Consider the following 27525-nt stretch of genomic DNA (forward strand, 5'->3'; position numbering starts at 1 on the left):
ATTCGTGACCGGTAGCCGCGACCAATGAGCAGAGCGGTGTTTAAATTTGGCGCCAATAATGGTGATTGGTCACTGCCGCGACCAATCAGCGAAGCGGTGTTTAAATTTGGCGCCAATATCGCTGATTGGTCACGGCCGGTGGTTGCGACTAATCAGCAGCGCGTTGTTTAAATTTGGCACCAAAATTGCTGATTGGTCGCGGCCGGCGACCGCGACCAATTAGCAGAGCGTTGTTTAAATTTGGCGGCAATCTCGCTGATTGGTCGCGGCTGGCATCCGCGACCAATGAGCAGAATGTTGTTTAAATTTTGCGCCAAAATCGCTGATTGGTCGCGGCTGGCGGTAGCGACCAATCAGCAGAGCGGTGTTTCAATTAGCCACCAAAATCGCTGATTGGTCGGGGCCGGCCACCGCGACCAATCAGCAGAGCAGGATTTAAATTTGCCGACCATATCGATGATTGGTCGGTGCCGGCGGCAGCAACCAAGCAGCGTCGTATTAGTGAGGACCGGGGAGCGGCGCTGCCTGTGCGGGTACTTCTGCTGCGAGCAGCTGGGAGATGAGCCGCTGCTCGCAGCAGAAGCATCCCGACAGGCGGCGCCGCTCCTCGGTCCTCCGTTCACATTTGCCGTCGGGAGATCATAGCGCTATTTAAATTAGGCGCCAATCTCGCTGATTGGTCGTGGTCGGTTGGCGGCCGCAACCAATCAGCAGAGCGTTGTTTAAATTTGGCGCCAAGCTCGCTGATTGGTCGCGGCTGGCGTCCGCGATCAATCAGCACAGCAGTGTTTAAATGTGGCGGCAAGATCGGTGATTGGTCGCGGCCGCTATTTAAATGTGGCGCCCAAATCGGTGATTGGTCACGGGCAGCGGCCGCGACCAATCAGCAGAGCGGTGTTTAACTTTAGCGCCAAGATCACTGATTGGTCGCGGGCGGAGAGCGCGACCAATCAGCGAATCGTATTGGTGAGGACCGGGGAGCGGAATCGTATTGGTGAGGACCGGGGAGCGCCGCTGCCTGTGCGGATACTTCCGCTGCGAGAACCCGGGACATGAGCGACTGTTTGCAGCACAAGTATCCTGACCCTTTTGCGCCGCTCCCCGTTCCTCCCTTGACACACTAGCCGCTGATGTCCCCACAGTATCCGCATGGTGTTACAAAGGTCCGGATATTTGTGTTAAAAATCACGCCAAATTTAAATATCGGCCGCGACCAATCACCGATTTGGGCGCCACATTTAAATAGCGTCCGCGACCAATCAGTACAGCGGTGTTTAAATGTGGAGCCAAGATCGGTGATTGGTCGCGGCCGATATTTAAATTTGGCGCCCAAATCGGTGATTGGTCGCGGGCAGCGCCAGCGACCAATCAGCGATTTTTAACACAAATGTCCGGACCTTTGTAACACCATGCGGATACTGTGGGGACATCAGCGGCTAGGGTGTCGAGGGAGGACCGGGGAGCGGCGCTGCGGGTCGGGATACTTCTGCTGCGAGCGCTCGCTCATGTCCCGGGTTCTCGCAGCGGAAGTATCCGCACAGGCAGCGGCGCTGACATCCATGCGCCTAGAGTGTGAAGGGAGCACCGGGGAGCGGCGCTGACATCCAATTGGTCGCGGCCGCTATTTAAATGTGCCACACAAATCGGTGATTGGTCGCAGTCTTGGCCCGCGACCAATCACTGATCTTGCCGCAAAAGTTAAACACTACTGTGCTGATTGGTCGCGGACGCTGCCCGCGACCAATCACCGATTTGGGCGCCAAATTTAAATATTGGCCGCGACCAATCACCGATCTTGGCTCCCCATTTAAACACCGCTGTGCTGATTGGTCGCGGACGCTACACTGTGTTCCAAATTATTATGCAAATAATATTTTCTCAGATTTTCCCAAATTACCTATATGAATTGCAGTCATTGTAATTTTCCAGTCAAATAACTATTAGAGTACAATTGAAAGGTTTTTGTACAAACTGCCTATGATAACAGTATATTTTTTAAAAAATAAAATACTCAAACTGCACTCAAAATGCATGTTCCAAATTATTATGCACAGCAGAGTTTTCAGCCTTTTCATTTTAATAAAGAACAAAAAAATGGTCATTTTTGAAATTATAAGCATTAGCAGGTTATTACAAACTGAAATCAAACAGTTTTCAACTCAAAACTTTATTCTAGGTGATGTTACATTTGCACATAGGACCCCTTGTTCGAAAGGAGCTTCTGAACTCTCTCGTCCATTGAATTTGTCAGGTTTTGGATGGTTTCTGCTTCAATTGTTTTGCATGAGGACAGAATACCCTCCCAGAGCTGTTGCTTAGATGTGAACTGCCTCCCGCCATCATAGACACTCCTTTTGATGATGCTCCAGAGGTTCTCAATGGGGTTGAGGTCAGGGGAGCATGGGGGCCACACCATAAGTTTGTCCCCTTTTATGCCCACTCCATCCATCTGGACCATCGAACTGTTTTGTTCACCGATGAGTGCCGTGCAACGCTCGATGGTCCAGATGGATGGAGTGGAGGATGGCTGGTTTATGGACACCCCATGCAAACACGGCTACGGTGCCAACAAGGAGGAGGTGGAGTAATGTTTTGGGCTGGAATCATGGGGAGAGAGATTGTCAGCCCCTTTAGGATCCCTGAAGGGGTAAAGATGAACTCCATAATGTATGTTGAGTTTCTCAAACAGCACTTCCTTCCATGGTTCAAGAAGAAGAACCGTGCATTCCGCAGCAAGATCATTTTCATGCATGATAATGCCCCGTCTCATGCTGCACATAACACATCTGCATCTCTGGCTGCTATGGGCATAAAAGGTGGACAAACTTATGGTGTGACCCCCATGCTCCCCTGACCTCAACCCCATTTAGAACCTCTGGAGCATCATCAAAAGGAGTGTCTATGATGGCGGGAGGCAGTTCACATCTAAGCAACAGCTCTGGGAGGGTATTCTGTCCTCATGCAAAACAATTGAAGCAGAAACCATCCAAAACCTGACAAATTCAATGGACGAGAGAGTTCAGAATCTCCTTTCGAACAAGGGGTCCTATGTGCAAATGTGACATCACCTAGAATAAAGTTTTGAGGTGAAAACTGTTTGATTTCAGTTTGTAATAACCTGCTAATGCTTATAATTGCAAAAATGACCATTGTTTTGTTCTTTATTAAAATGAAAAGGTTGAAAACTCTGCTGTGCATAATAATTTGGAGCATGCATTTTGAGTGCAGTTTGAGTGTTTTATTTTTTTTAAATTATACTGTTATCATAGGCAGTTTGTACAAAAACCTTTCAATTGTACTCTAATAGTTATTTGACTGGAAAATTACAATGACTGCAATTCATATAGGTAATTTGGTAAAATCTGAGAAAATATTATTTGCATAATAATTTGGAACACAGTGTATTTAAATGTGGCGCCAAAATCGGTGATTGGTCGCGCCCGGCGTCGGTGATTGGTCGCGCCCGGCGTCGGCGACCAATCAGCACAGCGGTGTTTAAATGTGGAGCCAAGATCGGTGATTGGTCGCGGCCGATATTTAAATGTGGCGCCCAAATCGGTGATTGGTCGCGGGCAGCGTCCGCGACCAATCAGCACAGCGGTGTTTAACTTTTGCGGTAAGATCAGTGATTGGTCGGGTCCGAAGACCGCGACCATTCATCGAATCGTCTTGGTGAGGACCGGGGAGCGGCGCTGCCTGTGCGGCTACTTCCGCTGCGAGAACCTGGGACATGAGCGGGCGCTCGCAGCAGAAGTATCCCGACCCACAGGGCCGCTCCCCGGTCCTCCCTTCCGCATGGAGGTCAGCAGCGCCGGCGGTCGGGGTCCTTCCGCTGCTACCGGCCGGGAAATGAGCGCCTCGCGCCGCTCATCTCCCGGCTGCATCTCCCTCCCGCAGATGGGTCCGGCGGTTGAGGTCCTTCTGCTGGTACCGGCCGGGAGATGAGTGCCTCGCGCCGGTCATCTCCCGGCTGCATCGCTGCTGAGCTCCGTCCCGCAGATGAGCCGCTAACGGCCGCCATCTTTTTTCAGAAATCCCGCGGCGCTGATTGGCCGCTGCCGGACCAATGAGAAACGCAGGATTTCCAGGACAGACAGAAAGACAGACAGACAGACGGGATAAGACAATTATATATATAGATAGGATAAATAATAATACATGGACTGGTCGCCAGCCAGTATGTGTACAGTCCTGACCGAGGCTATTATGTGCATGGTTGGTATGAACCTGAAATTGAAGAAGATTTTAATATGAGGGAAAACTGGGATGAACAGATAGTGTGTGGAGACGATACGCCAGTCTAAAGAAATGGGTTTTTAGGGTCCGCTTGAAACTGTGGGTATTGGGAATTAATCGAACTGTCCTGAGTAGTGCATTCCAAAGAATTGGCGCAGCGCGCGAGAAATCTTGGAGACGGAAGTGGGAAGTTCGGATTATGGAGGATTTTAGTTTTAAGTCATTGGCAGAACGGAGGGCACGTGTAGGGTGGTAGACTGAGACAAGGGAGGAGATATAGGGGGGTACTGAAGCATGGAGCGCTTTGTGGGTAAGCGTGATAAGTTTAAATTGAACTCTATATTGGATGGGCAACCAGTGCAATGACTGGCACAGGGAAGAGGCATCGGTGTAGCGGTTGGCGAGGAATATGATCCTGGCTAAGTAGCATGCAAAAAAGAGAAAGTGGTATGTATGAAACGACAGGGAGCGCTACCACACTTCTCCCCTGATGAAGTCACAGCGGTAGTGGCGATACGCGTGGGGTTGCGGTCTTCTTGACCACCTTGGTACACATGGGTATATCTTCATCTCCAGCCTTATAGGTCGTACTTTAGGAGCCTCTAAATATTGGTATCAGGACATTTATTCCCTCTCCTACCTTTCCCCATTTTTTTTGGGGGGGGGGGGGTAAAATTGTGGTTATTTACCATGAGGAATTTAGATAGCACTGCCTCTATTTAAAGTAAAGTACATAATCCAATGGTGTTAGGATCATTAACAAAAATCTTTTTGGTGCCCAAAATAGGAGAAGAATCTATTCATTCATTTGTTTGGCTATAGGGACCTATATGGGCCTACATGAATATGCTGGGTATATTTATTGATGTTACATGTCTATTGGTGATGTTTACACATGTGTAAGGATTTTTGACCACGGTTATACTCTAATATGGTACAATGATGTATTTAAGCGTTATGCTTTTTAAATGTTTTTAACTTTTTGCATGTTTGTCCGGTCTTTATGAATTAATAAAATTATGTTGGTATATATTTAGCGCTCCCTGTCTTTTCATACATACCACTTTCTCTTTTTTGCGTGCTACTTGTTCTGGTTTGGGTATGTGACGGGTTGAGCGATACCTTACATTAATTTATTGATGGTGCCCTCCTTTTGCTTCCTTCTTTGAGAATATGATCCTGGCTGCTGCGTTATGGACGGATTGGAGAGGGGAGAGTTTAGTAAGAGGGAGCCGATAAGTAGAGAGTTGCAATAGTCCAGACGAGAATGAATAAGAGCTACAGTAAGAGTTTTTGCCGAGTCAAAGGTGAGAAAAGTCCTGATTCTTGAGATGTTTTTGAGGTGTAGATGACATGAATGAGCGAGTGATTTGATGTGAGGAGTGAAGGAAAGATTTGAATCAAAAATGACCACAAGACAGCGGGCTTGTTGCTGGGGAGTAATGGTTGATCCACAAAAGGAAATAGCATTATCGGGCATAGGTAGGTTAGTGGAAGGAGGAAATATGAGTAGTTCAGTTTTTGACAGATTCAGTTTTAGGTAGAGGGAGGACATAGTGTTAGACACAGCAGAAAGACAATCACTGGTGTTTTGTAGTAATGCAGGGGTGATGTCCGGAGCAGAGGTGTATAATTGGGTATCATCAGCATAGAGATGGTACTGAAAACCGAATCTGCTGATTGTTTGTCCAATATATATAAACCCCCAAATAGTTGACAGAACAATTAAATTGTTATAGCTCTTGGGAAAGTAATTCAAGAACAAAAAAAGCATGCTTTGCCCTTAAGGGGTTAAATAAATTGGTGTAGCTACATTAGTGTTTATCCAGTGTTATGCAATATTCTGTTTCTTCCGTCAGCCATGGCGTCTGCTGATCTGAGAGACGAGCTGCTCTGCTCCATCTGTCTGAGCACTTATACAGATCCTGTAACGCTGAGATGTGGACACAACTTCTGCCGGATGTGTATAGATCAGGCGCTGGATACACAGGACGAGTCTGGAGTTTATTCCTGTCCTGAATGCAGAGAAGAGTTTCAGGGGCGGCCGGCACTGATGAGGAACATAGCTCTGCGTAATGTCGCAGAACGTTTCCTGATTACTCAGCAAGAACAAGAGGAGATCACCGGGATCTGCTGCACTTACTGTGTGGACTCTCCTGTATCTGCTGTTAGATCCTGTCTACACTGTGAGGCTTCTCTGTGTGATAAACACCTGAGGTCTCACAGCAAATCACCAGAACACGTCTTATCTGATCCCAGCACTTCTCTGGAGAAAAGGAAATGTTCTGTCCATAAGGAACTTTTAAAGTACTATTGCACTCAGGATGCCGTCTGTATCTGTGTGTCCTGCAGTTTGGCTGGAGAACATCGGGGACATTGGGTGGAGACAGGGTCGGTCTGGGCTGGCGGGATACCGGGAATTTTCCCGGTGGGCCCCGCCCCCTGCTGCAGAGGAGAGGGGGAGAAGAGAACAAAAAAAAAATCCTGCGGTTTTAAGGGGCACGGGCCCTTTAAAAGCGCAGGCACAGTGTATGCCGGGACGCGCGCACGCAGCGTTCATTACCTGAACCACCGCGGCGCACGTCCCAGTGAAGCAGCAGAAGCTGCGTGTCTCCCTTCGCCGGCCGGCGTATGACGTCATCGTCATGCGCCTGCTGTGAAGGAGGCACGCAACTCAGGAGAAGGAGGACACCGCACGGGAGCGCAGGAAGGTAAGAGGTGTGTGTATGTGTGTGTGTGTGTGTGTAATGGTCTGGACCCACTGGCTGGACACACAAGGCGGGGGCTAGCTGGACACATAAGGGGGGGCCCAGCTGGACAGACACACAAGGGAGTAGCCTGGCTGGACACAAAAGGGGGGATCCTGGCTGGACACACAGGGGGGGGGGAACCCTGGCTGGACACAAGGGGCAACCCTGGCTGGACACACAAGGGGGTAGGCTGGCTGGACATACAAGGGGGGAGCTGACTGGACACAAAGGGGGGGGTCCTGGATGGACACACAAGGGGGCAACCCTGGCTGGACACACAAGGGGGGGCCCTGGCTGTACACACAAGGGGGAACCCTGGCTAGACACACAAGGGGGGCCTAGCTGGACACACAAGGGGGGGCCCAGCTGGACACACAAGGGCGGGCCCAGCTGGACACACAAGGGGGTAGCCAGGCTGGACACACAAGGGGGTAACCTGGCTGTACACACAAGGGGAATCCCTGGCTAGACACACAAGAGGGGCCTAGCTGGACACACAAGGGGGGGCCCAGCTGGACACACAAGGGGGGGCCCAGCTGGACATACAAGGGGGGGCCCAGCTGGACACACAAGGGGGGGCCAAGCTGGACACACAAGGGGGTAGCCTGGCTGGACACACAAGGGGGTAGCCTGGCTGAACACACAAGGGGGGAACCTTGGCTGGACACACAAGGGGGGAACCCTGGCTGGACACACAAGGGGGGAACCCTGGCTGGACACACAAGGGGGGAACCCTGGCTGGACACACAAGGGGGGAACCCTGGCTGGACGCACGAGGGAGGCCAAGCTGGACACACGAGGGGGGAGCCCTGGCTGGACACGCAAGGGGGTCCCTGGCTGGACACGCAAGGGGGAACCCTGGCTGGACACGCAAGGGGGAACCCTGGCTGGACGCGCAAGGGGGGCTCGGCTGGACACACAAGGGGGGGAGCCCTGGCTGGACACACAAGGGGGAGCCCTGGACGGACACACAAGGGGGGGCCCTGGCTGGACACACAAGGAGGAACCCTGGCTGGACCCATGCAAAGGGGGGTGGGCAGGATGGGTAAATGGGGGGGCAGGCTGGACACATGGAGGCCAGGATGGATATATGGGGGGCAGGATGGTATATGGGGGGGGCAGGCTGGACTCATGGAGGCCAGGATGGATATATGGGGGGGCAGGCTGAACACATGGAGGCCAAGATGGATATATGGGGGGGGGACAGGCTGGACCCATGGGGGGCTAGGATGGATATGCGGGGGGGCGGGCTCGATACACATGGGCTAGCATAAATATATGGAGGGGCACGCTGGATATATAGGGGGTGCCAGGATGGATATATGCAGGGGGTAAGGGCAGTATGGATATATGAGGGGGGAGGCTGGACACATGGAGGCCAGGATGGATATGTAGAGGGCAGGCTGGACACATGGAGGATATATGGGGGGGGGATATATGGGGGCGCAGGCTGGAAACATGGAGGCAAGGATGGATATGTGGGGGGGGGCTAGGATGGGTATATGGGAGGGGTCAGGCTCGATACACGTGTGCTAGGATCAATATATGGAGGGGTCACACTAGACAAATGGGGGCCAGAAGGGACATATGGGGGTGCCTGGCTAGACAAGGGACTTAATTACTGTTTGGGGGCCAGATTGAGGAACATACTTTATTAGTTTATGGTGACCAGTGGGGAACATTATTACTTTAGATTCCAATTATTATTATTACATTATTACTTCTGTAATATAATTTACTTTTTAGGAAATTGTTTTCCATGGGATGGGACAAAAGAGGGGCCCTGTTATTGTGCAGGACGGCACTATGTTGCTTTTTTTCTTCAACTGGTGTAGTGTAGAAGTCGGGGGGGAAAAGTGGGAATATTCTCTAGAAGAGATCAGTTATTGATAACTGTGTGTTATTTTCTGCAGAGATGATTCCTGGCTGGAAGAAGTGATGGCTGTCTGTGCCAGATGAAGAAGAAAAGCGAAGATGAAGTACTTCACCTAGAGACATCACTGGTGAGTCAGTGTATTACATGTACACTTAGGCTGAGTTCACATGTCGCGTTTTTAATGCATTTCCGCGGCGTTTTTGCAGTCGCGGAAACACATTAAAAACGCATGGTAGAAGGGCAGCAATGTTCCCCAATTGAAATCCGCATGTGCTGTGCCCATGATGCGGATTTTTCCGCAGCGTAAACGCTGCGCTCAAAAATCCGCAGCATGTCAATTAATTTTGCGGAAACGCTGCTTTTTTGCCGCCATTGACTAGCATTAGACCGCATGGAACCTGCATCACTGTATATGTTGATGCGCATTCCGTGCGGTCTAATGTGCGGATGGTACCCGGGTGTGGAGGAGAGAACTCTCATCCAGACCCAGGTACCATTAAAAAAAAAAGAATAAAATAAAAAATATATATATACTCACCTTCTGACGGCCCGTGCAGCGCTCCTGCTTGGTTCCCGGCACTTCGGGGTTGAATGAAGAAGGACCTTCGCTGACGTCAGTCATGTGACGGGTCACGTGGCGCTGACGTCGGCAGGTCCTAAAGTCTTCACTGCCGGCAGCCGGGACCGAGCGAAGCAGGACACCGGGGGCCATCAGAGGGTAAAGTATATATTTATTTTTTATTTTTTGACATTCACACACTATATAAATCCATGCCGGTTGCCGGTTGCATGGATTTATATAGTGTGAAGTTGACAAGCACTTTCCAAGTGATGCTAAAATCACTTGGAAAGCGCTTGTCAACCCGCATGCTGAAATGAAAATGAAGAACGCTTCACATCCGCATGTCCCTGGCAGGAAAACGCATGTACAATCCGCATGTACAATCCGCATGTACAATCCGCATGCGTTTTTTCCTGCCAGGGAGATGCAGAAATGCTCAGGAAAAAATCCTGAGCATTTCTGCATCGTGTGCACATACCCTAACACTACACACGTGGTCAAAATTGTTGGTACCCCTCGTTTAATGAAAGAAAAACCCACAATGGCCACAGAAATAACTTAAATCTGATAAATTACAGTTTTTTGAAAATGAACAAATGAAAGTCAGACATTGCTTTTCTGCTTCCACAGAATTTAAAAAAAAAATTAAACTCTTGAAATCGGTCTGGACAGAAATGATGGTTCTTCTTAACTTAATATTTTGTTGAACAACCTTTTGAGGCAATCACTGCAATCAAACCATTCCTGTAACTGTTAATGAGACTTCTACACCTCTCGACAGGTATTTTGGCCCACTCCTCATGAGCAAACTGCTCCAGTTGTCTCGTGTTTGAAGGTTGCCTTTTCCAGACGGCATGTTTCAGCTCTTTCCAAAGATGCTCCATAGGATTTAGGTCAGGGCTCATAGAAGCCACTTCAGAATAGTCCAATGTTTTCCTCTTAGCCATTATTGGGTGTTTTTAGCTGTGTGTTTTGGGTCATTATCCTGTTGCAAGACCCATGACCTGCGACTGAGACCAAGCTTTCTGACACTGGGCAGCACATTTCTCTCTAGAATCCCTTGATAGTCTTGAGATTTCATTGTACCCTGCACAGATTCAAGACACCCTGTACCAGATGCAGCAAAGCAGCCCCAGAACATAACAGCCTCCCCCATGTTTCACAGTAGGGACAGTGTTCTTTTCTTGATATGCTTCATTTTTCCGTCTGTGAACATAGAGCTGATGTGCCTTGCCAAAAACTTCCATTTTTGTCTCATCTGTCCATAGTACATTCTCCCAGAAGCTTTGTGGCTTGTCAACATGTAGTTTGGCAAATTCCAGTCTGGCTTTTTTATTATTTTTTTTTTCAACAATGGTGTTCTCCTTGGTCGTCTTCCATGAAGTTCACTTTGGATCAAGCAACGGTGGATAGTACGATCTGACACTGATGTTCCTTGAGCTTGAAGTTCACCTTTAATCTCTTTAGAAGTTTTCCTGGACTCTTTTGTTACCATTCATATTATCCGTCTCTTTGATTAGTCATCAATTTTCCTCTTGCGGCCACGTCCAGGGAGGTTGGCTACAGTCCCATGGATCTTAAATTTCTGAATAATATGTGCACCTGTAGTCACAGGAACATCAATCTGCTTGGAGATGGTCTTATAACCTTTACCTTTTAACATGCTTGTCTATAATTTTCTTTCTGATCTCCTGAGACAACTCTTTCCTTTGCTTCCTCTGGTGCATGTTGAGTGTGGTACACACCATGTCACCAAACAACACAGTGAGTATCTGTAGCCCTATATACAGGCCCACTGACTGATTACAAGATTGTAGACACCTGTGATGCTAATTAGTGGACACAACTTGATTTAACATGTCCCTTTTGTTACATTATTTTCAGGGGTACCATCATTTCTGTCCAGGTCTATTTCATGAGTTTATTTTTTTTTAAAATTCAATGGAAGCAGGGTTGAAAAGCAATGTCTGACTTTCATTTGTTCATTTTCATAGATTTTTAATTTGTTATTACTTTTGTCAGATTCAAGTTATTTCTGTGACCATTGTGAGTTTTTCTTTCATTAAACGAGGGGTACCAACAATTCTGACCACGTGTGGATCACTGTATTACGTATTCGCTATATACAGAGCTTCTGTGTATAATGTCACTGGTGACCACTGTATTACCTGTACACTATATACAGAGCTCCAGTGTATAATGTCACTGGTGATCACTGTATTACCTGTACACTGACACTATATACAGAGCTCCTGTGTATAATGTCACTGGTGATCTCTGTATTACCTGTACACTATACACTATATACAGAGCTACTGTGTATAACATCATTGGTGACCACTGTATTACCTGTACACTATATACAGAGCTCCTGTGTATAATGTCACTGGTGACCACTGTATTACCTGTACACTATATACAGAGCTCCTGTGTATAATATCACTGGTGACCACTGTATTACCTGTGCACTATATACAGAGCTCCTGTGTATAATGTCACTGGTGATCACTGTATTACCTGTACACTATACACTATGTACAGAGCTCCTGTGTATAATGTCACTGGTGACCACTGTATTACCTGTACACTATATACAGAGCTCCTGTGTATAATGTCACTGGTGACCACTGTATTACCTGTACACTGTATACAGAGCTCCTGTGTATAATGTCACTGGTGACCACTGTATTACCTGTACATTATATACAGAGCTCCTGTGTATAATGTCACTGGTGATCACTGTATTACCTGTACACTATACACTATGTACAGAGCTCCTGTGTATAATGTCACTGGTGACCACTGTAATACCTGTACACTATATACAGAGCTCCAGTGTATAATGTCACTGGTGATTACTGTATTACCTGTGCACTGACACTATATACAGAGCTCCTGTGTATAATGTCACTGGTGAACCCTGTATTACCTGTACACTGACACTATATACAGAGCTCCAGTGTATAATGTCACTGGTGATCACTGTATTACCTGTACACTATATACCGAGCTCCTGTGTATAATGTCACTGGTGATCCCTGTATTACCTGTACACTGACACTATATACAGAGCTCCTGTGTATAATGTCGCTGGTGGTAATAACAGTGTTGTTAGTATTGTGGTTTGTATTCATGATCAGTATTGTAGTATTTGGTCACTTTGGGGTGGTAATATGTGGTCTGGTCATGGTGTGGCCGTATTTGTTCCTTGTATGTGGAATTATTCGGTCACTATGTGGTGGTAATATGTGATCTAGTCATGGTCTGGCGATATTTGTCCCTTTTGTATGTGGTATTATTGGTGTTGATATAGTGGACTGTGTTGTGTATGGCGGTCATTTTGTTCTTGCTGATATTAACTAGGAAAAGATTTTTTTCCATTAGGCCACAGCCCCACCATTAGTATTTGGTTAGTATTTTTTCTCAGGAGTCGCTGCCAAAACCAGGAGTGGGTGATAAATGCAGAATTGGTGACTTGTTTCTATTATACCTTTTCTCTGATTGTTCCTCACCTGGTTTTAGCTCCCACTCCTGAGAAAAAATACTGACCGAATACTGACCAAATACTGATAGTGGGGCTGTGACCTTAGAGATTAAATACTTGGAGCAGAGCGGCAGAGATGCACTTACAGGGGTTCTCCGGTGAAAACAAGTAATCACTTCTCCACAGGATCAGTGATAATATTGATTGGTGGGGGTCTGACCGCTGGGACACAATGGGCAGAATGTGGAGCTTTTCTCCCCATTAGACTGGAGCAGCATGTGAGATGCGACCACTGATCCATTCATTCCCTCAGTGGCTGTGAGCGCTGCTCTTTTTTGGAAGCCCCAAAGAGAATGAATAGAGCTGCGGTCAGACGTCCCAGCTGTCGCTGCATTTTAAAATGGGGATAAGTGTCCTGTCAGGGATGAAACTTCCCCATTCTTCCGATAGGTGCGTTTTCCAATGTTCGGACCCAAACGATCAATAAGTTATTACCTATCCTGTAGAGCCCATGGATCGGTGATAACTTGTTTTAACCAAAGAACCCCTTTAAAAGCAAACTATTGTAATTGTTCATCCCAGTTAGTGTCGCACAGTATATGTGCAGGAGCCGCCAGTCAATGCTCCACTATAACAGGGATAGCGGATAACAGATATTTGCATATGGCTGTAGGTGGCCCCTAGAGTCAGTTCTCCCTGTGGGCCCCAGACACCCCAGTCCGACTCTGGGTGGAGATGCTGGATGAGGCCTCTGATAAGAAGAAGAAAAAACTGAGAAATGTTCTTCAGAAACTGACCACAAAGAGAGAGGAGACTGAGGAAAGAGTCCGGAGTCTGGAGGAGCGCTGGAGAAAAACGGAAGAAAAAGCATCTGGAGAAGCCGAGAGAGTCACTGCCCTGTGTACAGACATCAGGAGACGGGTGGACGACCTGGAGAAGAAGGTCCTGAGTGAGATCTCCAGGCAGGAAAAGGAAGAGTCACTGTCACTGTCTGCTCTGATCCATCAGCTGGAGATAAAGAAGGACGAGCTGTCCAGGAAGATGAGACACATTGAGGAGCTGTGTAACATGACGGATCCACTGACTGTCTTACAGGAACCAGACACCGGTGACTTGTGTGATCCTGAGGAGGAGGGAGGTGATGAGGACACAGGGGGACATGATAAACAGCCCCATGATGGAGATGACCTGGATGTGGCTGTGATCTCACACACATTACACACATTATGTAACATAATAACAGGTATAAGGGTTGGGATCTATGTGGAGGGTCCTGCAGACATATTACTGGATGTAAACACAGCTGATAATAATCTCCTTATATCAGACGACCTGAAAACTGCAACCGGGACAGAAAAGGAGCAGAAACGTCCAGAAACAGCAGAGAGATTCCAGTATGATCAGGTGATGAGCAGGAGGGGATTTACCTCAGGACGACATTGCTGGGATGTGGAGAGCAGTAGATCAGGGTGGTGGAGGGTGGGGATGTGTTATCCCAGTATAGACAGGGGGGGGCAGCAGTCATACATTGGAGATAATAACAAGTCCTGGAGTTTGTGGAGATGTAATAATCAGTATTCAGTGATGCATGACAGGAAAGAGATCCGGTTACCTGACAAGATCTCCAGTGATAGAGTCAGGATATGTCTGGATTATGAGGCCGGGCAGTTGTCCTTTTATGAGCTGTGTTACCCCATGAAACTCTTACACACCTTCACTGCCACCTTCACCGAGCCTCTTCATGCTGCATTATGTGTGTACTGGGGAAAGTTTGGTGGAATCTATGGGGATAGCTGGTTGAGGATTATAAAATAAGAAATAACACAGGGCCCCTGCAGATGTGTATATGAAAAATTGAGTTTCATCCAGAAAACGTGGACGATTTTCATGTACTGTATTTTGCGAACTTTAAGACACTTTTTTCTCCAAAATTTGGGAGGAAAATGGGGGTCTTATAGTCCGAATGTATCTCACCGGGTGCGGCGGCGGTTGAACGAGTCGACAGGAGGCGGTGGATGCACAGATTTAGATCTCTGCTCAATGATGAGCTGAAATCTCAATCTGCGCATGCGCCGCCTCCGGTTCCAATTTTCCTGAAGTCCACAGCATAAATGTGAAAAGCGTGGACTCAGCTCTTGCCTGCACTGCTGACATTTTCTTGAAGGCCACCACCGGGACACCCCCGGTTTCCTGCTGCGGCAACCCTGCCTCCTGTGACCCAGCTCTGCTGTCGCCGCCTTCCCAATAAGCTAAATTCTGACTCTAAGGCCAAGGCCCCACTATCAGTATTTGGTCAGTATTTTTTCTCAGGAGTGGGAGCCAGAACCTGAAGTGGGTGATAAATGCAGAGTTGGTGACTTGTTTCTATTATACCTTTTCTCTGATTGTTCCTCACCTGGTTTTGGCTCCCACTCCTGAGAAAAAATACTGACCGAATACTGACCAAATACTGATAGTGGGGCCATGGCTTATGATGGACCCCCATTTGACAAATTACAAATTTTTTTTTCCTATTTTCTTCCTCAAAATTTGCAGTGTGTCTATGGTCCAGTACGTCTTAAAGTCTTCAAAATACGGTCATTTTTATACAATTCGCATCCATTTCTCCTTTTTTTTATATCCGTGTGACGCCTGTGTGCGATATGTTTTCATACATCTGCACTAAAAAATGCCCATGATCAAAGACAGTTTCTTAGGTTTATAATAGAAATGTAAACGTAAAAGTCAGATGCCACTCGGATGTTCTCTGTGGGATCCGATTTTTTTATGCACCCATAGACTTGAATGGATGAGTCCCATCTGAGACTCGAGATAAAGTAGTGCATGCTGTGATTTTTTTCTCATGGACGGTCAATCCGAGAAAGAAACTGTTCATCTAAAAAGCCCTAATGAATGACATGGGTGAGTGTGCTGTATATGGCCGGCGAAAAAAATTACAAGCACGATAGGTCTCACTGTCTGTGTTGACCATAGCAACCATTCACAGCGCAGCTTTCATATCCCCAACCGCTCTGGTAAAATGAAAGCAGCTTTGTGATTGGTTGCTATTGAGAACAAGACAGTTTTTCCTTTAGACTGTGTTGATAATTCTGCCGCCATGTTTGTTGACCTTCTCAATATGTCTACCAAATTATGACCCCACTGGATGTTGATGTAATAATCCTGTGAGGCCCCTGACAGAAATGGTCAGAAGCAAGGGAAGAATGAGAGAAGGTGTCCATTTTCCATGTGATAAATGACAAAAACCAAAGTGAAAGGTTGTGACAGGAATCCAGAAAAGTACTGTAATCTAATCCCCGCTGTTATCTTTCTCAGCTCAGATTTTTGTCATGGAGGTACAAAGATCAATCTCAGTAAATGACAAAATACGCTGCATCATACAACATGTCACCCCAGTGAATCCAACGCTAGCGGTCTGCGCTGGCTCTGGTAGTGACGATAGTGCCATTCGGAAATCATAGGACTGCTGAAGCCTGTGATTGTCTGCAGTGGTCAGGTGACTCGAACAGCTCATCATTGGATCCATGCAGTCCAGGCATAAAAAAAAATCCAGTTGTGCAAAAGGGGTTTCCAAAATTATGCAAAACTTACAGCCTGTATTCTCTATGTGATGTCTGCAGCCAATCAATAGCCTCAGCCGGCTCGGGCTGTATACTGCAGAGGCTATTGATTGGCTGCAGACATCAAGTCGTGAATACAGGATGTGATGTTTGCAGGCAAGCTTATCAGACAATGAGCGGGGGGCATCTGGGACGTGAAGATGGATCCGCCAGGATTAAAAGTTTGAGTATATTTATTTCATTAATTTACATGTATTGCTGCCTGTGTGCAGCTTTTGCATCATCTTGAACAATTCATTTAACTCCTTGAGCAATGTTTACAGCCATTAGGAGATATAGCTATTATAGAGAGGGTCAGTGGCGTAACTAGAGTTTGATGGGCACTGATGCAAGATTTGCACCGGGGTCACCCCCCCCCCGCCGCATGTTGGTCAGATGTATGGGCCCTTGTAGAATTCTAAATCCTTTATGGACATACAAGTTGCACCTCCTTGCCCATTATGTAGTAATGGCCCCCATGTTGGGCTCCTTCCTGGTATATATGTCTCCCATCTTGGGTGCATCCTAGTATATACAGTGAGTATGGAAAGTATTCAGACCCCTTTAAATTTTTCACTCTTTGTTTCATTGCAGCCATTTGGTAAAAGTGCTAAAAAGTTCATTTTTTTAATTAAAGTACACTCTGCACCCCATCTTGACTGAAAAAACAGAAATGTAGAATTTTTTGCAAATTTATTAAAAAAGAAAAACTGAAATATCACATGGTCATAAGTATTCAGACCCTTTACTCAGACATTCATATTTAAGTCACATGCTGTCCATTTCCGTGTGATCCTCCTTGAGATGGTTGTACTCCTTCATTGGAGTCCAGCTGTGTTTAATTAAACTGATAGGACTTGATTTGGAAAGGCACACACCTGTGTATATAAGACCTCACAGCTCACAGTGCATGTCAGACCAAATGAGAATCATGAGCTCAAAGGAACTGCCCAAGGAGCTCAGAGACAGAATTGTGGTAAGATCTGGACAAGGTTACAAAAGAATTTCTGCAGTACTCAAGGTTCCTAAGAGCACAGTGGCCTCCATAATTCTTAAATGGAAGAAGTTTGGGACCACCAAAAGTCTTCCTAGACCTGGCCATGCAGCCAAACTGAGCAATCATGCGAGAAGAGCCTCTGATTAGCCGGCAGCATGTATTGCATCTCTGCCCCACAACATACTTCAGCTCAGTGGACGTCCAGTTAAAGTTTGCGCTGGGATCAGCTGGGCCCTCATCCGCACGTGCCCGGTCACGACCTCTGCGACCACGATCGCTACGCCTCTGGAGAAGGTTCCTCGTGCTTGGGTTTTGACAAGCCCCCAGGGCCGTGGGGTACTCGGCAGCCGGGCCTCTGGTTGCCGGGGGATATCACGGTGGCTGGCCCGGTCCGTGACCCAGGGCGGTCAGTGAAATGGGGGAATACTTTTATATGGGGTTTTGGGGATTTTTCGTGACGCCACCTGTGGTGTCTGGTGAGGATCACCAGCGCTGCAACAGTCCTCTGAGGCAGATGGTAGGGCAGCTTGTGATGGAATGGCTCCCCACAGGTGGAGCGGGCCTCAGGTCAGCGTGGGGGATGTACTGGATGGCGGTGCAGGGGAGAGACGGCAGGACAGTCCCAAAGGAAGGATGGACACTCACACAGGGGTAAGCTTCAGTACCTTTACTGGTGATGCTGCAGGCATGGTCCAGGGTACTCCAGGTGAAGGGCGCACTTCTGGACTCTCCCCAGTGAGCGGGTATAGGGCCTCCTGATCCGTTGCTTATTTCTCTTAGCTTCTGGCCTGCCTGGAGCTGGGCCTAGCTTGGTTACTGTCTCTCTCTGCACCTGTTGACCTGGTGGTAGGGCCTTCTCTTTGGAGATCACTCTCCCTGGACGCTGGGTCCTCTGTGATTCCTAGCCCTGGTACTACAGTCAGCATTAGGTGGACCTGGGATCTGAAGTTCTCCAGGGGTTCCGGTGGTTCCTACTGTGTATAAGGAGTCTCTGTAGGCGCGGACCCGGTGTCCGGTACATAAATCGGGGTGAGCTTACTACGCTCCTCTGCCCCCTTAGCTCCACTCTCCTTTTCCTCTCGCAGTCGACCACACTCGGGGCCCTCACTACTTGGCAGCTGGCTTGCTGCGTCTTCACCGCTCTCTGAGCGTCGGCACGCTCTCTGCTCACTCTGAGCTGTGTTCCTCTCTGAACACTGAACTGAACTCGCTGTTGACTGAACTCTAAACTCTCTGAGCTGCCTAGCTCCTCCCTCCCTATATATGTCCCTAACGGGCTCTCTCTGCTGGTCTGAGGTGGTAGGGTGGAGGTGTATGAATGTAGTGAGGGCTTCTTGTGGAGAAGTCCATCCATGCACCCTTCTGGGTTCTGTGGCACCAATGCGCAGCAGGGGCACTACATTTCCCCCTAGTAAAACTCAGTACTCCTGGACTGAAGCAATTTTCAAAACAGGTTAACAATAACTCTTCCCTTTATGGGAGGCACATCTCTTGAACGTTACAGGTGTAAAAACATAATAAATATATACGTCCTCAGAGTCTTACAAGTTAATGGTGTCCATTTTGCCGGTGAAAGAACATGAGGCACATGAGGGACCCGCCTGAAAACCCTCAACGTAGGCCGTTGGCGTGGCTACAGGGCATAGGTGATCCAGGTGCTGGACCACGTCTTCCGCCACGCCAAACGGGTTTTTGTTCCGTGGTCAACTAAGGGGCACTCCAGGGAGTGCAACTACATACATAAGAGTTTTTGGGCTGCTCACAGTCCTCAGCCACAGAGTCTTTTATATATATACCCTTACGGGTAACTAATGTTCATATAAATTGTCCACCATAAGCTGAAACCAATAAATACATGAAAATCATACAAGAATAACATACCCCAGGGGCAACTATTTATACTATAGGTATTTCTACTTATTCACAGATCCTGACAGGGGCCTGGCCTTTGGTGTTACGTGTTGATCTGCGTAGTATAGGAGTATGGATGGCATCTGTGTCTGCACCGTCTGCTACCCTGTCAGTTCTACGTGTGGGTAGATTGTAAAACTGCCTTAACCTCTCTATGGGACTGGCAAGTGTACGATTGGCTGGGCCTTCTTGCTCTGCTCCAGCCGGGGATCCTTCTTCCGAGGATTCTTCTTGAGCAGGCTCTTCTGGGGCACTTACAGGTTCTACTTGGCAGCTGACTTGCTGCGTCTTCACCGCTCTCTGAGCGTCGGCATGCTCTCTGCTCACTCTGAGCTGTGTTCCTCTCTGAACACTGAACTGAAACTGAACTCGCTGTAGACTGAACTCTAAACTCTCTGACCTGCCTAGCTCCACCCTCCCTATATATGTCCCTAACGGGCTCCCTCTGCTGGTCTGAGGTGGTAGGGTGGAGGTGTATGAATGTAGTGAGGGCCTCTTGTGGAGAAGTCCATCTATGCACCCTTCTGGGTTCTGTGGCGCCAATGCACAGCAGGGGTGCCACAGTTTCCTTTCTATTAACTAGAGCTTCGCCAGAGAATATATTACAAACATTTCTGGACTCTGCAAAAGCTTGTAATACACAGGAATCAGATAGAAGTCTCACTACATTGTCCTCACAGTTTTTATGAGGGGATAAGTAAATCACACTTACCATCTCTCCTAGATTGTTTATAAGACCAGGAAAATAAAATTAGACATCCTGAACTCCAAAAGAATTAACAAATTTCATGAACCCTTCAAAATCTTCTGAAAATCCACAATTCCATTAGGTGCCCCAATGTCTTACGGGGCTGTGGCTGAGGTGGTGAAGAAGAAAGGCCCCGTACACATTAGATTAAACTTGGTCAAGCTTACGTCTACTGGTTCTTCTTTTGATTAGCTTGCCTAGCCGATATCACATATGCGTCTCTCAACTATAACTTTGCACCAGAGCCACAGATACCATCAGGTAACAGGCGGTTTTCAGTGCTCCGATCCAGCGGCCACAGAATATTGATATGGCCAATTGGCCGGGTTCTTCAAAACGTCTCACAACAACTCTAATCGGGGAAGATAAGGGTCAGACAGTTTGAATTTTAATGTTCACCTCTTTTGTTTTTATTTTGGAAGTCAACTAACTTACTTTATATAGGCATAAGGCATTGTTGTTCTTCTTCCCCGCTCAAGATAAACATCTATGGTGTCAACAAGGCTTCTCCTCGTGGACCAACAATTTTTTCAATGAATGAATACAGAGAATTTCTTTCCTCCGCAGGCATTCCCCCTGCATTGTCTTTCTGTTTGCAAATATATTTTTGTACCTTTTTTTTTTAAATTATATAACATTTTTCAAAGAGAACAATATAAAATTACAGACCACCATTTTATGGACAATTGAAAAAAGTGCTCAACATTTACCAAATGTCTATGAATTTATACTTAACTTCAGGAGTATTGCACTATCACGTAAAAAATTAAAAAATCGCATGTTCAAGTCCCCTGGTGGGGGGGTGGGATAAAGTAAAAAAAAATAAATAATTTTCCGCCTATGAAATGTTGTATTATTTAACAAACTATTTTAAAAATAATATATACACAAGAGAAACCACTGACATGACCGAAGCTACAACCACATTACTTATCAAGAGTACTGAAAGTTGTAAAGAATTTAGATTGTTGTTTTTCGTTGTCTGACAAAAAAAAGGAAAAAAAGATCATTTGCTAAGTCATATTTGCACTAAAAAGGTACCATTGAAAACTACAAGTCGTCCTGTAAACAGCAAACCCTCAAAAAGCTCTATTTTGATACTTGAAATGCAATAGTACAAAAATAAATTATTTAAAAAAACCTTTTTTTAATTGTGCAAAAGTCCTAAACATAAAAAGTTATATAAATTTTGCAATGCTTTAATTATAACAAACCTTACAATATAATGTTTGTTGCAATTATGGCATTGCACTGTGAATATTTTTAAAAGAAATCCTAAAATACAGCGGTGATATTGCAGACCCCTTCTCAATGGAAAAAAATAAAAATAAATATTAAAGTTATACATTATATTACATGTTTTACAAACTAGTGGCATATAATTGGACTCACAAAAATGGCTAAGTTGACAGAAGAAGGAAAAGGTTATGGGTTTCGGAATGCAGTGATTCAAAAACAAGAAAAATAGCATGCTGGCTCATTAAGGGGTTAAGTAAATGGGCGTAACTACAACTTTACTGTTTAACCAGCCTCATACTTCTTCTTCCTTCTTCCGCCAGCCATGGCGTCTGCTGACCTGAGAGACGAGCTGCTCTGCTCCATCTGTTTATCTATTTTTAAGGATCCTGTAATACTGAGATGTGGACACAACTTCTGCCGGGTCTGTATTGATCGTGTGCTGGATACACAGGAGAAGTCGGAAGTTTATTCCTGTCCTGAATGCAGAGAAGAATTTTGGGAGCGGCCTGCACTGATGAGGAACATAAATCTTCAAAATGTCGCAGAACGTTTCCTATTTACTCAGCAAGAACAAGAGGAGATCACCGGGATCTGCTGCACTTACTGTGTGGACTCTCCTGTACCTGCTGTTAGATCTTGTCTGATGTGCGAGGCTTCTCTGTGTGATAGACACCTGAAAGTTCACAGCAAATCACCAGAACACGTCTTATCTGATCCCAGCACTTCTCTGGAGAAAAGGAAATGTTCTGTCCATAATAAAATCCTGGAATATTATTGCACTGAGGACGCTGTTTGTATCTGTGTGTCCTGCAGTTTGGCTGGAAAGCATGAGGAACATCAAGTGGAGATGCTGGATGAGGCCTCAGAGAAGAAAAAGAAAAAACTGAGAAATGTTCTCCACATACTGACCACAAAGAGAGAAGAGACCGAGAAAAGAGTCCGGAATCTGGAGGATCACAGGAGAAAAGCTCGAAAAAAGGCAGCAGGAGAAGCCAAGAGAGTCACTGCCCTGTTTATAGACATCAGGAGACGGCTGGACGACCTGGAGAAGAAGGTCCTGAGTGAGATCTCCAGGCAGGAAAAGGAAGAGTCACTGTCTACTCTGACCAAGCAGCTGGAAATAAAAAAGGATGAGCTGTCCAGGAAGATAAGACACATTGAGGATTTGTGTAACATGACGGATCCACTGACTGTCTTACAGGAACCAGACACCGGTGACTTGTGTGATCCTGAGGAGGAGGGAGGTGATGAGGACACAGGGGGACATGATAAACAGCCCCATGATGGAGATGACCTGGATGTGGCTGTGATCTCAGACACATTCCGCACATTATGTGACATAATATCAGGTATAAGGAGCGGGATCTATGTGGAGGGTCCTGCAGACATATTACTGGATGTAAACACAGCTTCTAATAATCTCCTTATATCAGACGACCTGAAAACTGCAACCTGGACAGAAGAGAAGCAGAAACGTCCAGAAACAGCAGAGAGATTCCAAGATTATCAGGTGATGAGCAGGAGGGGATTTACCTCAGGACGACATTACTGGGATGTGGAGAGCAGTAGATCAGGAGTGTGGAGGGTGGGGATGTGTTATCCCAGTATAGACAGGCGAGGACGTCAGTCATACACTGGAAATAATAATAAGTCCTGGAGTTTGTGCAGAACACATAATAATCATTATTTTGCAAGACATGACAAGAAAGAGATTATTTTGCCTGACAATATTTCTAGTGATAGATTCAGGATATGTCTGGATTATGAGGCCGGACAGTTGTCCTTTTATGAGCTGTGTGACCCCATCAAACACTTACACACCTTCACTGCCACCTTCACCGAGCCCCTTCATGTTGCTATGTGTGTATTTTGGAGAAAAATCAAAGGATGCTATGTAGATAGCTGGTTAAAGATTAGAAGTTAAGGAATAGCCGCCTATATGGCATGAGACAATTAACACTGGTTGGATCAGAGTTAATTGCACACTGTTGGCTACATTCCAGATTTATTGTAGATATCTTCATCAAGTTCAGGAGAGCCTCTAATTTTAAAATTAACTTGGGGAAAATCAAAATTTTTAATTTTACTGTCCCTCATCCTATAGTCCATTACTTTAATCTTGTCACTCCTTCCTATAACCATTGAGCTCAATCACAGTGCTAAGAGCACACATTTAGGCCAACCCCGACCTTCTCTTCCTTTCATACTAAACCTCACTTCTCATTAATGATAGAGTACAAATCTCGAGAATACAGCTACAGTAGAAAAAGTATCTTCTGCTATATAATATCTCTACTGAATTCTGCATCCGTTTTAACTGCTTGCTTTGTCCGGATGGGCAACTAAGACTTACCTACTCAATGTTGTCCCCAAAACAAGGTACGAAAGATTCGCCCTAATTTTTATTACTATTATAAGGCAAACTACTTGGCTACGTTGTTAGATCTTATCTCCCCTGAAGTAACCTCAAACATGTTACAGTAGTGAAAAACCCTACATCCAGCCCATTACATTCAGTTTCTCTGGTCCAGGCATCCCACACCTACTAAACCACAAGTTCTCAGGAACATCTTAGAGTGAACATATCATCAGAATGTATCATTCATTCACCACACGAGCCAGATCACATTAGCAGGTTACATAGCCTAAGGGGACTAAAAAAATAGAGAATTAAAACTAAAATTTTCAAAATATATAAATGAAATATATATGTTATATAGGTATAAATTAAAAAAAATTACAAAAATGTAAACCAAACTGTAGCGACTGGAAAATAAAAAGGTTACGGGTCTCGGGAAATGGAGACACAAATCAATTTTTTGTTACAGGTTTCCAAAATTTTGGATCACACACAAAATATATATATATAAAAATATAAAATTATATATATATAGTTATATCGATTACAAAATGAAAATAAAAAGTGTATGACATTTGGAAAAAGGAAGACAAGGAACGGAAAGTGTAAAAATGATAATTGGCCGTGGGAGGAAGGGATTAATATTGCATATATTATCATTTTGATTATATTCTCACAATATTGTATGTGCATTGCTGTTAAAGGAGTTTTCCACTACTTTTTATTATCCCCTCAATGTATTGCTCCGGGGCCCATAATGGTTTTTGTAATTACCTTGTGTTGCAGTTACGGCCTGCGAGCGGCGCTATCACTGGTTGCTCACAGGCATCACGTGCCCCCCCGGCTCTGACATCCGCCGATGTCACGTCAACTTCAGGCTGCAGCCGGGGGTGACTTACTTCTGCGTTCCACGGTGGATGCTGGGTTGTGGGCGTCACACCCGTCATCGACTGCACGCTTTCCCTCTCCCTATTTATTGGGAAAGCGTGTGGTGGATGCTGGGTGTGACGCGCAGGGAAACCCCGCCCGCAACCCAGCATCCACCGTGGGGACCGCGTGACATCAGTGGCGGGTCACGTGATGCCCGCGGTAGCGCCGCTCACAGGCAGTAAATGCAACACAAAGTATTTACAAAAACCCTTAGGGGCCCCGGGGGGATAATAAAAAGTTGTGGCCAACTTCTTTAATTAATGATGTCACTTTCATAGTAATATATATAAAGGGTATGAAGTATTCCTCTATTGTACACTTCTCACTAATATATCTGGTTTGGGGTGATGTTGTACCTATTTTTACAGCTTCCACAGCTTTTCTGGGGTCCTGATTCGATTCTGAGCCCAGGATCCTGGAGTGACTGTAGTTCCCGCACCCCTTATATTTACACCCCTGCGTAATATCTGCTTTGTTCAGCAGTCTGTGTGTAATAAACAGACATATCCTTGTATGTTAGAGCTCTTGTGTTTTATTATATGTATGTGAGTGTACACTCTTCAAGATTTAAAAATTAAAGGATTTATCCCTGAATCTATTTTTTTGTACAGTAATAACGTCTCAATCCGTCCATATTTTCAGATCCTCGCTGGGTATTTTTTTTTTACGTCTGGCTCCATCTCCTTCATATCTCCCCTTATGTCTCTGTGCTCAGTGTGAAGTGGGAGGTCCTTCACTGCTGCTCATGTGACCACTTTAAACTACATTTCCCACAAGCACCTGCTTCTTTTCCAGGTTCCCAGCATTCCCCCTTACAAAAAATTAGCTGCTTCTCCAACTGCGAAGTCGTCTGCTTGGAGCTAAGTTTCTAATATTATAATAATGAATGTAATTCTTGTCTGTCCCCACCGCCCTGTGTAAACTATTCTAATCCTCCATCCTCTAATTCTGTATGTGTTTTCGATATCTTTCCTCTAGGTGACCTCTCCTATCTCTTTGTTACCCATAGTAACCAATCACAGTGCAGCTTTCATTTTACCAGAGCTGTTTAAAACATGAAAGCTGAGCCTTGATTGGTCGCTAGAGGCAACAAAGACAGTTTCTCTTTCAGACAGTACAGATGAAGACCCAGTTGTAGTTCTAGGTAAGAAGCGGCCATTATAACAGATGTGGACAGAAATATTAATGCTTTATATGAGAAATACCATTGGTGGCTTAGTGCCTGTTAAGTCTGTGCTCTTTCGACTTTGTCTATCACACCGTGGACTGGCACGGTTGGGGAGAAGGATCCCTGTTCCTCTCCCTGTTCCTCCATTTATTGGAGCCAGCTCACAGTGCTCATGTCCACCCTGTACTGTGAGGACGGTACAATCACACACCCACTTTCGAAGAACAACAGGTATCTACTGAGCATGTGCGACCTGCCATGGAAGAACTACAGGACGTATCCATGGGCTAACAGGTAGGCAAAAGTTTTCAGGGGGTGATATCGGGAGCAGTGAGCACTTTTGGAAATTGATTGCATTCCTCAACTTTATTTATTTTAGTATTTTAAGCCAATGAGCTGTGATTGATATTGTGCTAATAACCCTTTTAATAAGTACCCCCCTCACCATACCAGATTTTCTAGCATCCTCTTATGTGGTCTGTATATAAGTTCTACCACCAAAAATAAGCCCTGTACAGACAGAGCCGTGTCCATTAGGTTTAGATATGAAAGTGTCCGGCGAGTGGGAAGATCTCCCAGAATATAAAGGAAGGCGAATTTCTATTGCAAATGTGTTAATGTAGTAGATATAACATAGGAAGATTTATACCTTGTATACGACAGTCACTAATATAGGTCACGTTCACACGTTCAGTATTTGGTCAGTATTTTACATCGGTATTTGTAAGCCAAAACCAGGAGTGGGTGAAAAATGCAGACGTGGTGGCGTGTTTCTATTATACTTTTCTTCTGATTCTTCCTCTCCTGATTTTCGATTACAAATACTGATGGAAAATACTGACTAAATATCGAACGTGTGAACGTGGCCTTAGGCTGTGTGCCCATGATACGGTTTTAATGCGTTTCTGCAGCGTCTTTGCAGCTGCGGAAACGCTGCGGAAATGCATTAAAACGCATGGTAGAAGGGCAGCAATGCTCCCCAATGATAATCCGCATGTGCTGTGCACATGCTGCGGAAATTTACGCTGCGGATTATCATTGCGGAAAAAAACTCAGCACTACCTATTATTTTGCGGAAGCGCTGTGTTTTCGCCGCCATTGACTTGCATTAGAACGCGCCAATTCCCCAAGACTGCATCTGTACTTGCGTAATTGGCGCGTTCTAATGTGCGGATGAGACTCTCCTCCACACCCAGGTACCATTAAAAAACCTGTAAAAAAAAAAGAATAAAATAAATAATAAATATATACTTACCTTCTGGCGGCCCGCGCTGCGCTCCTCCTTGCTTCCCAGCACTTAGCGGTGGAGTGAAGGACCTGCGCTGACGTCAGAGTCATGTGACGGGTCACGCGACGCTGGCGTCGGCAGGTCCTTCAGTGTACCACTGCCAGCAGCCAGGACGGAGCGCGAAGCAAGACTGCGGGGCCATCGGAGGGTAAGTATAGATTATTTTTATTTTTTGACATTCTTTTTACTGTCACACTATATAAATCCATGCTGTTTACATGGATTTATATAGTGTGACCAAGTTGACAAGCACTTTCCAAGTGACGCTAAAATCGCTTGGAAAGCGCTTGTCAACCCGCATGCGGAAATGCAAGTGAAGAACGCTTCATATACGCATGTCCCTGGCAGGAAAACGCATGTACAATCCGCATGTACAAT

General features: G+C 45.9%; 2 protein-coding genes across 2 annotated transcripts; both read left to right on the top strand.

Moving 5' to 3' along the window:
* The first annotated feature begins 6076 nt into the window (after positions 1–6076).
* On the top strand, positions 6077–14723 carry LOC141164067 (E3 ubiquitin/ISG15 ligase TRIM25-like). The gene is made up of 2 exons (XM_073649228.1): positions 6077–6631; positions 13644–14723. Exons 1-2 carry the CDS (start codon positions 6098–6100, stop codon positions 14721–14723), a joined length of 1614 nt encoding a protein of 537 aa, XP_073505329.1. The 5' UTR covers positions 6077–6097.
* A 6957-nt stretch (positions 14724–21680) lies between these two features.
* LOC141164642 (E3 ubiquitin/ISG15 ligase TRIM25-like) lies at positions 21681–25289 on the top strand. Its single transcript, XM_073650124.1, has one exon. It carries the CDS (start codon positions 21725–21727, stop codon positions 23324–23326), a length of 1602 nt encoding a protein of 533 aa, XP_073506225.1. The 5' UTR covers positions 21681–21724; the 3' UTR covers positions 23327–25289.
* The last annotated feature ends 2236 nt before the right edge of the window (positions 25290–27525 follow it).

This window comes from Phyllobates terribilis, unplaced genomic scaffold (genome assembly GCF_046119375.1).
Source record: "Phyllobates terribilis strain yellow unplaced genomic scaffold, ASM4611937v1 Scaffold_10__3_contigs__length_209671492, whole genome shotgun sequence".
NCBI lineage: Eukaryota > Metazoa > Chordata > Amphibia > Anura > Dendrobatidae > Phyllobates > Phyllobates terribilis.

What these genes read in the sequence shown, in the direction of transcription:
- LOC141164067 (XM_073649228.1), top strand. Translation starts at nt 6,098, where the DNA reads ATGGCGTCTGCTGATCTGAGAGACGAGCTGCTCTGCTCCATCTGTCTG. An exon ending in ATTGGGTGGAGACAGGGTCG is followed by an intron (nt 6,632 to 13,643) that starts GTCTGGGCTGGC and finishes CTCTGGGTGGAG; the next exon opens with ATGCTGGATGAGGCCTCTGA.
- LOC141164642 (XM_073650124.1), top strand. Translation starts at nt 21,725, where the DNA reads ATGGCGTCTGCTGACCTGAGAGACGAGCTGCTCTGCTCCATCTGTTTA.